The 12,255-nt window shown below is 39.0% G+C and overlaps 1 protein-coding gene across 5 annotated transcripts in view; it reads right to left on the minus strand.

Moving 5' to 3' along the window:
- Positions 1 to 12,255, minus strand: part of DOCK8 (dedicator of cytokinesis 8) — a 233,481-nt gene that overhangs the window by 114,193 nt on the left and 107,033 nt on the right. For all 5 annotated transcript variants that reach the window (XM_086415413.1, XM_086415417.1, XM_086415415.1 and 2 more), the window contains 5 exons: positions 9,429 to 9,509; positions 7,926 to 8,085; positions 5,916 to 6,046; positions 4,272 to 4,365; positions 3,381 to 3,543 (listed from right to left, as the gene is read on the minus strand). In XM_086415413.1, the coding sequence (XP_086271539.1) occupies positions 3,381 to 3,543; positions 4,272 to 4,365; positions 5,916 to 6,046; positions 7,926 to 8,085; positions 9,429 to 9,509 (629 nt within the window). The remainder of the gene's footprint in view (positions 1 to 3,380; positions 3,544 to 4,271; positions 4,366 to 5,915; positions 6,047 to 7,925; positions 8,086 to 9,428; positions 9,510 to 12,255) is intronic.

The raw sequence follows: 12,255 nt of genomic DNA on the forward strand, positions 1-12,255 counted from the left end.
TTGATCTGCTTGGTAAATTTGAATTTTCATTTATTTGATTTCCTTTAAGGGATACAAAAACAACTGGAATTACAGACATGGCGACAGCAAGATCAATAGGAAAAGCTACCCTACCTACCATACTCTTGGATAACATCCAGAAAAACAGGAATTGCCATCCCTACTGAAATAATTTTGGAAAATTCTTAAAGAGAGAAGAATACCAAACCACTTTACCTGTCTCCTAACAAACCTGTATGCAGGTCAGGAAGCAACAGTTCGAAGCTTACATGGAACCTTACACAGAACCTTACATGGAACAACTGACTGGTTCAAAATCGGGAAAGGAGTATGACAAGGCTATATATTGTCACCTTGCTTATTTAACTTATATGTAGAGTACCTCATGTGAAATGCCAGGTGGATGAATCACAGGCTAGAATCAAGATTGCCAGGAGAAATATCAACAACCTCATATATGCAGATGATACATCCTAAATCACAAGCTAGAATCAAGATTGCCAGGAGAAATATCAACAACCTCATATATGCAGATGATACATCCTAACAGCAGAAAGCGAAGAGGAACTAAAGGGCCTCTAGATGAAGGTGAAAGAGGAGAGCAAAAAAAACTGGCTTAAAACTCAGCATTCAGAAAACTAAGATCATGGCATTCCGTCCCATCACTTCATGGGAAATAGAAGAGGAAAAAGTGGAAGCAGTGACAGATTTTATTTTCATGGGCTCCAAAATTACAGTGGATGGTGACTGCAGCCGTGAAATTAAATGACGCTTGCTCCTTGGAAGAAAAGCTATGACAAACCTAGACAGCATATTTAAAAGCAGAGACATCACTTTGCTGACTAAGGTCTGTATAGTCAAAGCTATGGTTTTTCCAATAGTCATGTATGGATGTGAGAGTTGGACTATAAAGAAGGCCAAGTGTCAAAGAATTGATGTTTTTGAATTGTGGTGCTGGAGAAGACTCTTGAGAGTCCCTTGGCCCTCAAGATCAAACCAGTCAATCCTAAAGGAAATCAACCCCAAGTATTCACTGAATAGACTGATGCTGAAGTTCCATTACTTTGACCACCTGATGCAAAGAGCTGACTCACTGAAAAAGACCCTGATGCTGGGGAAGATTGAAGGCAAAAGTAGACGAGGCGGCAGAGGATGAGATGGTTAGACAGCATCACCAACACAATGGATATGAATTTGAGCAAACTCAGGGAGATAGCAAAAGACAAGGAAGCCTGATGTGCTGCAGTCCATGGGGTCAGAGTCAGACACGACTTAGCGACTGATTGACCACCACCAACTGAAATAATAGTCTTGGGAGAGGTAAGACTTTAGACCACACCTGCTACTGATATCATAATGTAAAGAGGTTTAGAGACCTTTGTCTGAAAGGAGACTTTGATTTAAAGAGGAGGGGACAGAAAAGTCATGAGGTTACAGTTTCAACAAAAATGAGATGAGGTCACTAAGGGTAAACTGAGTCAGCTTCCCAGTTTGACTTGGGTTCAGATCTGACTTGAGTCTCTCATTTCTGTTTTGTGAAATGGGAGTGGTGATGGAAGAAAGGGAAGAATTATTCTAGGATGGGGTTACTGTCAAGACCAACCTAATCAAAACCAGTACAAAGCATATGTAGACTAAAGAAACACTAAAAATTTAACAACAGCATGAGAAATTCAGACAAGATGCTCTCTCAGTTCTTTAACATTTTCACATAGTAAGATTCTGAGCCAAGTTTACCATAAACTCTCCTTCCTTAAACAAGATATAAAATATGGTGGTGTGGGAGCCAAAAGAAGACCAAAGCTAAAGAGATGTATTGTGTTCTATCTCCTGAACAGAGACCTGGTTTTTAATGGAGTGGCTTTGGCATTTCCACAGTGCACAGAATAGCTAAAGAATATTCACTTTGCACTTGTGGGTCTGTTTCTCATGATGCCAAGTTGGGTCCAGAGTAATCCGTTCAGACTTGTCCTCCTCGGCACTCCTACATTTCTGAATCAGTAGGTGCACTAATGCATTCCGAGTCCTGCTGTGATGTAATTAAGGATAATGTTTGCAGCACGGAGTACAGAGAGTTGTAAATGTCTCCCAGGGGTGATTAAATGCTGAGGGGAAGTTGAATAACTATAGAATTCATTGGGTGCAAGTTCATTCCAATGGCAGGAGCATTCTGTTTGCCAGTTATAGGACAGGTTTCTAAAAAGATACACACAGCATCCATAAGCAAACATCCTCATCTCCCTCTAGGGAATGGAGAACAGAAACTACTGCATCCCAGGAATGCTTATCTATCTAGGAGCAAGACTTGGGAATCAGAACTCTCTTACACTGCAGGCATGACTGCTAACTGACACAACTTTGGAAACAAGCGGTAGGGTAAATAAAACTGAAAGTACATATTACTGTGATCCAATAATTAGGGAAGTTTTCATATACGTGCACAGAGACACAAAGACAACAATTCTCACTGCACAGTGTTTACAAGAGCCCAACACTGAAAAAAATATCAATACAAAAATAGGAAATAGATAAAAATACGACCTCTTTACAGAAAGGAACACTATATAGTAGTTTAAAACAATGACGAAACAAAAACACACAAAACTACGAAATGTCATATCTAGTGGAGAAAATGTACTTATTACAATATTCTTCTCTTTGTTAAAAAAAATCTTCTCAAAATAAAAGTATATGAGCAGCAATACTTCTGGCAGATGGATGCTGACAAGCTCCCTCTGAGCCCCCATGTGAAAGACCTCCGAGAAACTGAAGCAACCTAACCTTTTGGACCTTTACTGCCTTAGCTCCATGCCATCCAATATGGTAGCCACTAGCCACATGTAGCTACTTGAATTTGAATTCAAATTAATTAAAGTTAAATAAAATGATAATTTTAGTTCCTACACTGCAGTGGGTACATTTCAAAAGCTGAATGGCCACGTGTGGCTAGTGGCTACCATATAGAACATGTCTATCGTTCCTCTAAAGTCTACTGACAGAGCGGATCTTGAGCTAAAAACCTGTCTTTCAGATAACCTGAACTCTTTTAGTCATTACTCTTTCCCCAATATATCCTTCTGCCCATGAGAAAACCAAGGTAATAATTTAGGAGGATTTTTTTTGTTTGTTTCTAGAAGGAATATGTCCACTATAATTCTATATTTCAATTATGACTGAACTAACATTTTCTTGTGAAAAAAAAAAATTGAGATAAATCATCTTTAGAAAGTGATCCAGCCATTATCTGTAATTTTGTAAGCATCATATTTCATTTCCCCAAAACTTAGCAAGTAGGAAAATAGATCAAAGAATGATGAAAGTGTTACCAAACAAGACTCAAAATTGTAGTTCAGTGGATTTCCAAGAGCCTTTATTCTTACCTGTACACAGTATGAGGGACATATACTTCTCGGATTGGAAATTCCAGTATCTCTTTGTGTGGGCGTCCCCGGTTTTCAGGAAAGGGCCTCACTGGCAGCATTTCAGGAGTCAGACAGCAATTGATGGTCTCTGGAGCCAGAGATATCTCCAGTTTGAGCAAGCCTAAATTTGGGAAGAAAATAGGTCTGTCTTAGTGAAGACATCATATACAAAGGATCAAGAAAGACTGCTATACTATATTTCTTTTATGAAAATTAGGATAAGTTGTACAAGTATGAGAATTTTGGCATGCTCAGATTATTTCCTATAGTTTGAGAAAAAGCATGTCATGACGATTTTTGAGATTTGGTTTCTAGAACTTAAAAAAGCAAGAAATTGTAAAAATGAGTAAGAACATTAGAGGATCTCTAAAGTCCCTTCTAGAACTACCACACCATAAGTGCATAATTCACTAATTTCTCTTCATCACAAGCACTAAAAATTGGTGATTTTCACAGTGGGTTCCCTGGTACCCCCAGGGAGCTGCAGAAGTGCCTCAGGGGCTGTCAGGCTGAGAATAAGGAGGGTACACCCTCACCTTCCACCAAGGCACTTCACTGTTTTCTTATGCTAAGAGTTCCATACAATATGATAAAAGAGGCTTCTCTGTTCACACAGTTATCTGATTTTCTGAGTGAGCAATCAAATATAAAGCATGATGTTTATTTATTTATTAAACAACCCTTTAATAAAATACAAAGCATTAACAGATTTGCCCCCCGGAACTAGACCTTAACTCCTAATGCAAAATCCTATATTTCACTTGACAAAAAAACTGCAGCATTACGTGAATAAAGTGCCTAGTTCTAAATAGCTTTGGCATCAGAGAGGATAAAGACAGCCATTCACACCTGGAATTGACTTGACTCTTCTCTGTAGGGATGAAGATCTTTTGTAGTCAGCTAAAAACTTGAATAAGTCTTCATCACTGAGGCGATCTCCTTCCTGCCAAGAGAGAAGTCAGGCTTAGTGTAGATGCATCACGGACTCCTGGGGTTGGGACCAAGGATTTCTCAGAAAATTTTTATTTTTAAGTTTTATTGTAACATGTCTTTCATAGATATAAGGCAACTCTGAAACCATTAGTCATCCTCTTGTCAAATATTATTTCTCTACCACTCCCATCTCACCCTGGCTCTTCAGTCCTCCTGGGGACCGGTCTTTTACTGTAATTGTGAGGACCATCGAGGATCTAGGCCAAAAGCTCCTCCCCATATAACTCAACCCACTGATACTTGTTTACTCCATGGAACAGAACAGAGTAAGTTTATATCTTTCTTCAAAGATCTGAAGATGGAGAGAGCATCTTTCTATCTTTTCCCTCATGTCTTTCATATATCAAATATCCTCATATTTTCCGCATTTGTTTTGGCTAAGAAAGGTAAACATAAACACTACCCTCCATATGCCTGCATGGGACAGGCATGCTGCCAAGGGATATGTGTGCCCAAGTTCCATGCTAACCCTTAGAGCAGCCCAGTAAGGAAGGTAGGTAGGTAGGTGTGTCCTATTCCTAAGTACAGATGAGAAAACTCTGACTTAGTTATGCCAAGTACCTTGCCCCCCAAGGCAACACAGTTGTGAATATTCCCCCAATAGAAATCCTTTCAGTTCCCTGTGAGCTCCATCATGAGGCATGGCATGCAGAAACCTCAGTATTTCTTCTGCACTTCAGTTAACATAACCCCTTGTTTACATAACCCCTTGACATGTCCCAAGAGAACAGCTTGAGCTTCGGAACATTTTCCAAAACAGAGTCAAACTAAGTATAAGTCAAGTTGTGTTTTGGGTACTAAAATACATATCACGTAAAATTTACCATTTTTGAGTGCAAACAATCTCCAGAATACTTGGAGTTTGCAAAACTGAAACTCTATCCCCATTAAACAACTCCCCATTTCCCCCTTCCTGTAGCCCCCTAGTCACCCTCATTCTACTTTCTGTCGTTCCACTTTCTGTCTCTATGAATTTGATGACACTAGGAAGTTCTTCATCCTTTAAGTAGTCTCAAAAGTTTCTGAGCTAACAAAGAATATAATCTATAATGGTCATACTCAGTGAGGAAGTAGGCATGTGGAGAAAGCCTGCACTTGGAAAAGGGGTGAGATGGACAACTTCCAGGCCAAGAAACCCTGAACCAAAAGGGAAATGGATATTTTAGCCAGACTGTTTTCATAGCCTAATAAATGAATTGACCATGACAGTTCAAATAGGATAGTTTGTATTAATGGGAACCGATCTTTCTCTTAATTAAAAGAGCTAACATTCACTTAGCACTTGCTATATCCCAGGCACTCTGGGAAGCACTTTACATGTCTCGTCCTCTCAACCCCCAACAGCCACAAGAAGCAAGTGCCATCAGCCCTGTCTTGTAGATAATTAGTGAGGATGAGTAACTCATCCTCTTAGTCACTATATATACTATTGCTTTGGGCTCCTGCCCTCATGCCATTATGGGGAGACCATTCCAGACACACTGTAACATGAAGAGATACCTGCTTGAAAAAGCTGTTAATGGTTAAAGTCTTGAAGTTGGATCCAACCCCATTTTCCTCCAAGGAGAAGGCTCTTTCAGAAAGTCTTCGAGATTGGGACAAAGTTCTCCGCTCACCCGCAGAGCCTTTCCCTTTAAGGAAAACACTTGTCATTCAAAAGTTTGCCTTCCTGTTTGAATACATAACAGTTATTAACTTTACCATATCTAAGGTATGTTGACACTCACTGAATGACAACACTGAACATGGCCATTCTTGCTTTGAATAATAGTTTCCCTCCCCTTGTCCTGGTTCTTAGACCCTACCCCCCTACCTCCTCTGTGCAGCCCCTAATCTTCCTCTGATCATAGTGAGAGCCCAGGAGCTACTGCAGTGCCCTCCCAGGTGGAGATCAGGGTAGCTGGAGTCCAGAACTGCAGCCAGAACAGAGTCTGGCTAAATAATAAGCTTTATTTAGTCAACAGTCTTTAGTTCTGTTTTATAAGTATATTTACATTCCATTGGGAGACATGTGTACTCCAATGCCCCTGAAGGCATTTGGGATTGTGACCCAAACACACTATGTAAGCCTAAGCACATTCTGGATCTGAGCTTTCTTCTGCTCTTGCAGTGTGGGCCCGGCAGCAGAGCTGAGTTTCTGCCTAGGCTGACCTGCCCAACGGCAATTAGAATGGAGTCACACCCAAATCTGAACTCTTTTACAGTCTGCTTGAGTACTTTTTACCCACTTTGGAGATTTGGGTGAAGATCTTGTTGCTTTTACACTCCAAAACTCAGGGGTTCTGTTGTGAATGGTCAAAGTGCCTAGAACTCTAATGGTCCAACCCTGTCTTTGCACATTCTCTTACCCTGAATTCTTGTCATGATGCTGAACTGGAGCTTCCTGTTACCACTGAGCCCCCTAAACTTGCCACGCTGCTCAGGATTACACATGGCATCTTTGGTTGCTTCTTAAGAATCAGTCTCTGTAGTCAGGTTAATTTCTCCTTGCTTGGAAATGACTGAGGATCCAGCAAGCTCTGTGCCTTAACTATCTAGTTGAAAGGTGTTCTTTTCTATGAAGAACTCTTTTGAATAAGGCTACCTGGGTCTACATAGAAAGTGGCATTAAAAAAAAAAAAACCTACATATATTGTGGTGTGATGATCAGGATGGATGAAAATAGAGCTTGTTTTGAAATAACCCAGGAGTTTGACTGGTAATTATGCATGAATAACTCCAGGAGAGCAGCAATACAATCCCTTTCCCACCACTCCTCTGCTAAAGGCAACATTTTGGAAGTGGCAACACTAAGGGATGGATGAGAAATGTCCCGAGAAATGTCCCAAAAATGTGAGTGGAGACATAAATATTTTCTAGATACAAAGACATTTTAAAAAGCAGGAACTCTGCACTAGGTGAGGGGAGATATGCTTGAGAACTCTGTAACCCTTTTCAATAGTTCCAAACCCAAACTGTTGAGGAAGCTCGTAATTCAGATGAAGGGTTAGGTAATGAAAAAGAGAAATATGCTAAATGAATCAGAACAGTAACTAAATATTATTTTGGCATCCACTTTTTTTTCATTGCTTTTGGTAAAACAAACTTTAAGGAACTAAAATTTTACTGAAAAAACAGTTGTACTTTTAGAAGCCCTTGCTCTTCTTATATTTAGGAGCCAACTACAGTACCTTTGTTTAACTCACCATAGACTGTATTATTATATTTTCTTGTTTTTTCAAGGATTTGCTTTTAAAAAGTAAATTAACTTTTTAAAGCGTCTAACTGTACAGAAAATTCCAACCAAAAATCTTACTATATTTCAATTCCACAAAGTAATGATAATTGTCTTGGGGATCACTGCCCAATCAAGCATTTGTATTCCGGTTCTGATTGTGTTTCATCCTATTCACCTGCTTCTCCCTCCCCACTCCCCCACCTTACTGCACCCCTACTCCCACCAATCAGCAGCTGACCTCACGGCTGGTACACTGGGGAGCCCTTCCCTTCACACACAGTTGAAAAGCTTACCAACCATGGACTCCACATCGGTTACCTCCCTGTCCAGGGTAGAGACATTGAAGAAACTTGCTAAGCTTATGGGAGCCCAAGCAAAGGGCATCCGGTATTTCCCCAAACGTTGGCAGAAGGATTCAGCTTGAAGTTTTAGTTTTTCAATCTTGTCTTTACTCTAGCAGAAAATGAAAGAGACAGCAGAAACAGACAGTAAGACACTAGCATCAGGTCAACTGCCTCTGCCATGGATCTGACAGCCATCTCCAAAACCCCCATTCTACTGATTAAAGAGTGAATAGGCAGAAAAGTGGCAAACTGAGGCCAGAAGTGCCACTGATGAAACACATAATAGAAAAGGGGGAATTTAAAGAAAGGTAAAGAAAGGCTGCATTAACTATTGAATACATTTTCAGCTAAACCAACAAAAAACTCCCCACAGTCTTGGGCTTGTTATACCAGCTTATCAATAAGTACCTTTTTTAGGGGTTAGCTACATTGGATTCATATAAAGAAATCTGGGGATGAAAAGTTCTGTACATCACCTCTCAAGCCCTTAAGACAGCCTTGTTTTCCAAAGATGCCTTGGAAGATTCCAGAGACATCTGTAAGGGCTTCTCACAACTTCCTTATTAGGTTGACAACACCTTTAAGGTATTCATTTTAATTTCAGATTTAAAAAAAGTATCTTGAGTTCAATAAATCTTAACTTGAATCTTACTTATGAGTCTGCAGTAGGATACTATTGAAAGTGAAAACAAAGTGAAATTGTTAGTCACTCAGTCATGTCCAACTCTTTGCAACCCCATGAACTATAACCTGCCAGGCTTTTCTGTTCATGGGATTCTCCAGGCAAGAATACTGGAGTGGGCAGCCATTCCCTTTCCCAGAGGATCTTCCCAACCCAGGGATCGAATCTGGGTCTCCTGCATTGCAGATGGATTCTTTACTGTCTGAGAAGGGATGCTGTCAGGCAAGTCTTATTTCCCAAAAGGCCATGTTTTAAAAATTGTATTAGAAACTTTTGGAAATGGGTACTGAGAAGAGATGTCCTTTTCATAGGCTCAATACCTATGTTGTACTAATAAATTTCTGATGTATGGCAGTCTCAGATAATTTTTAAATAGTCATACCAGAAAGGGCAGTGGCCCATGCTGTAATGAGGCTAAGAGAGTTCTGGCAGTGTACAGTTTTGGGGTGTCTGTGGCCCTCTTAACCAACTGAGTTGGAGCCTCAGAACCAAGGCAACAGGAAGTGTCTTTGTCCTGGTCAAGTTCTGTAATTAGACACTGGTGTGTACATCATCACATGTGGACTTTGTTGAGTTTAACAATTTATTTCTTTAAAAAGTTATCATCATTGATCATTTTCCCTTCCTTATTTTGTTTTAATATAATTGATTAGTGCTTCATATAGGGACATATTATGGACTAAACTCCATTAACTATTTTGTGGAAGACTTTTGAAAGATATCTGCTTCTTCTAAAATGTTACCAATTAGCAACAGTCAAAATAGCATACCTTTCCACCATCACTTTCTTTGATAACCATGTAGGGTTCTGCACAGTCTCCAATCTCTCCCTGCTGAAGGACTTTTTCAATCTACCAACAAAAATAATATTAAAACAAAGGACATGAATTAATCCATTCATGGGGATCCATCCATATTTTGCAACCATCAAAATAGTGCTTTATGACAGTATCTAATGACATCAAAAGATGTCCACAATATATGTTTTTTATTTTAAAAATTAGTATGAAGAGTAGTATACAGTTTTATAAAAAAGAAAATCATAAAAGCGTATAAAAGGGATGGGAGTAGATACACAGCAAATGTTAACAGTAGTTATCTTTGTATGGTGGGATTATGTACTATATTTTCTTCCTATTGCTTATGTGTATTCTCTGTTTTTAAACAATAAACATGTATTATGCCTACAATAAAAAATGCAATAAAAGTTATTTTATAATACAAAACCCATAAGACATATGTAGGAAGTAAATAGCTCGTTTTCTTTATTATTACTTACAATGTAAAAAAGAGATATGACCTCTGTAAAAGTTAGGTTGGGGACTAAAACCTTCCACTAAATGAATAAATGAACAGAATAAATTATCTGTAATCATTTCCTTTGTATTTCCTATTATGGCTGCATCTCTGGATTTAAGAGACTTGGAGAGGAACTTGAAAGCAGGAGGATGGTGCAGCTTTTCACTTTGCTAACTGGCTGGTAACATGAATGGATGCTACCACCATCAAGCATTTTCTTCCAACTACCTTAAGATGGGGAGGGAGGTGGGAGGGGGGTTCAGGATGGGGAACACATGTACACCCATGGTGGGTTCATGTCAATGTATGGCAAAAACAATACAATATTGTAAAGTGATTAGCCTACAATTAAAATAAATAAATTTACATGAAAAAAAGAAAAAAAGAAAAGCAGAAATTTAAAATTGCCTAACTCTCTGTTCAAAAAAATTTAACTTAGACGTGGAAGTAAAAAACAAGTGGATTTAGTCCCATTTGTCTGTATCTTTAGCTGAGACAATCCTTGAAGAAGAAATTTAGGTCAATATATCCTAAAAGGCACACATTCTTAACAGGCATTGTCAGTTAGGTAAAAAGTATTTAAACCAGAAATACCCTGGTGATGGAGGGGTGTTTTGTGAAGTTTCAAAGGAAGTGGCATGGGGCTGTTTAGTGAACATCTGTATCAGGAAGACTGCAAGCGGGAAGTCTCTCTTCTCAAAGAAGAACATAAAATCCCCTTCCCATTGCCATAGCTTGAAGACAAGGCTGATCCTCCTGAGAGACATGCCAGGCTGAGACCATGGACATTTAACACGTGAGATAAAGACTGACCCGTGTTCCTATTAGTCAGTGATCATTCACCTATCATTCAAATAAATATTTGCTGAGTCCCTTCTACAGGGTAATTGTTAGGGAGACAAGGTGGTGAACGTGATAGACCTGAGCCCTATTCTCCTCAAGTTCATGGTCAGGAGCTTATAAAGAAAATTAGAAAGAAAGAAGCTAATTTTTCCATGAGGTCAAGGAATTAAAATGTGATCTTTAAAATGAACTTTGAACAGAGACAAAGAATCTTTTAACTGGGACACTGAAGCAAAAAACTGGAATGCTATGACTTCACGTGTATAGTGTGGCACAAGAGAGGGGTCTCCAGAATTTGGAAGTAGGAGAATCCACATTTGAGACCAGCAGACACTATTCCCTTCACCGAGTTGGGCAAGGCTAACTCCAGGTACTTTGTGAGTCAAAGCTGCACCCTGATATGACAGGTTACTATATGGTCCTTCATGATTGATGTGTAAAAGAGATGCATGAGTCCGCATAACCATGGCAGGTAGGCGATGGGGCATATCAGAATTGCCTGGGGATTTATTGGAGGTAAAGAGCCCTAGTTAGAGGGAAAGAAGCAACAACTGTGGTTTACTGTAAAGAAAAACAAATCAGAAGAAAACTAGGGACTCTTACTGGACAGATTTAAATTTCTTAACTCTACCCAGACAATTTAGAGAATGCTTATCATTGCCAAATGAATACATCTATACATTGAAAAATTTTGGAATACATTTAATAAGCAATAGTCACCCACAGGTAACCACTGATATTTAGTATACTACCTACCATGGGTTAGCCAAAATAAAGTCATCCTCTGAGAAGTGGAGTTGGAAGTAAAATTTGGATCTATAGAACTAGTGTTGGCTTCTTTGATTTCTCAGGCTGGAGAGAATTTACAAATCAACTCCAAGTTGAAAGGCTGCTAGAATGCATTTAAGCTAATTTTCCTGTATGTCTAAGTAATACTGCAATGAAAAGTATACATATTAAGTTTAATAACAACATATGTGTCTTTTCAGCAACAGAATTTTAACTATATTTTCCAAAAACTTACACAAGTTCCCTTCAAACTATAATGACCTTCAGAATCTTTTCAAAATGGTGTAAATGGAGAAAGAAAGGAAATACATCTGTCACTTAAGTGACTTCAATATCACCTGAACTTTTTGGAATCTATATGCTACTCCCATGTGATCAAGGAGGAATCAATGAGATTATGTACACAAAACACTATGCTAACTAGACAATGTCCCAAACCTAGAATTCTGGGTGTACATGAAATCAAAACATCTGAACTTTGTTTAATTTGAGGGTAAAGAGTCAATGAGACTAATTATTTGGCTTAAGGCAGGTAAAATACTCAATGTGTGCCATTAACTTCTAACCAGCCATTTGGAGTGTAGACAAAGTCTCTGGCCTTCTTACAGTGGTAAAGAGCACAACCTAGAATGAAAGGTCCTTCCACTTAGCACTGCCTACAATGGT

This window comes from Bos grunniens, chromosome 8 (genome assembly GCF_055505025.1).
Source record: "Bos grunniens cultivar Pamir isolate PY7600 chromosome 8, Bosgru_T2T1.0, whole genome shotgun sequence".
NCBI lineage: Eukaryota > Metazoa > Chordata > Mammalia > Artiodactyla > Bovidae > Bos > Bos grunniens.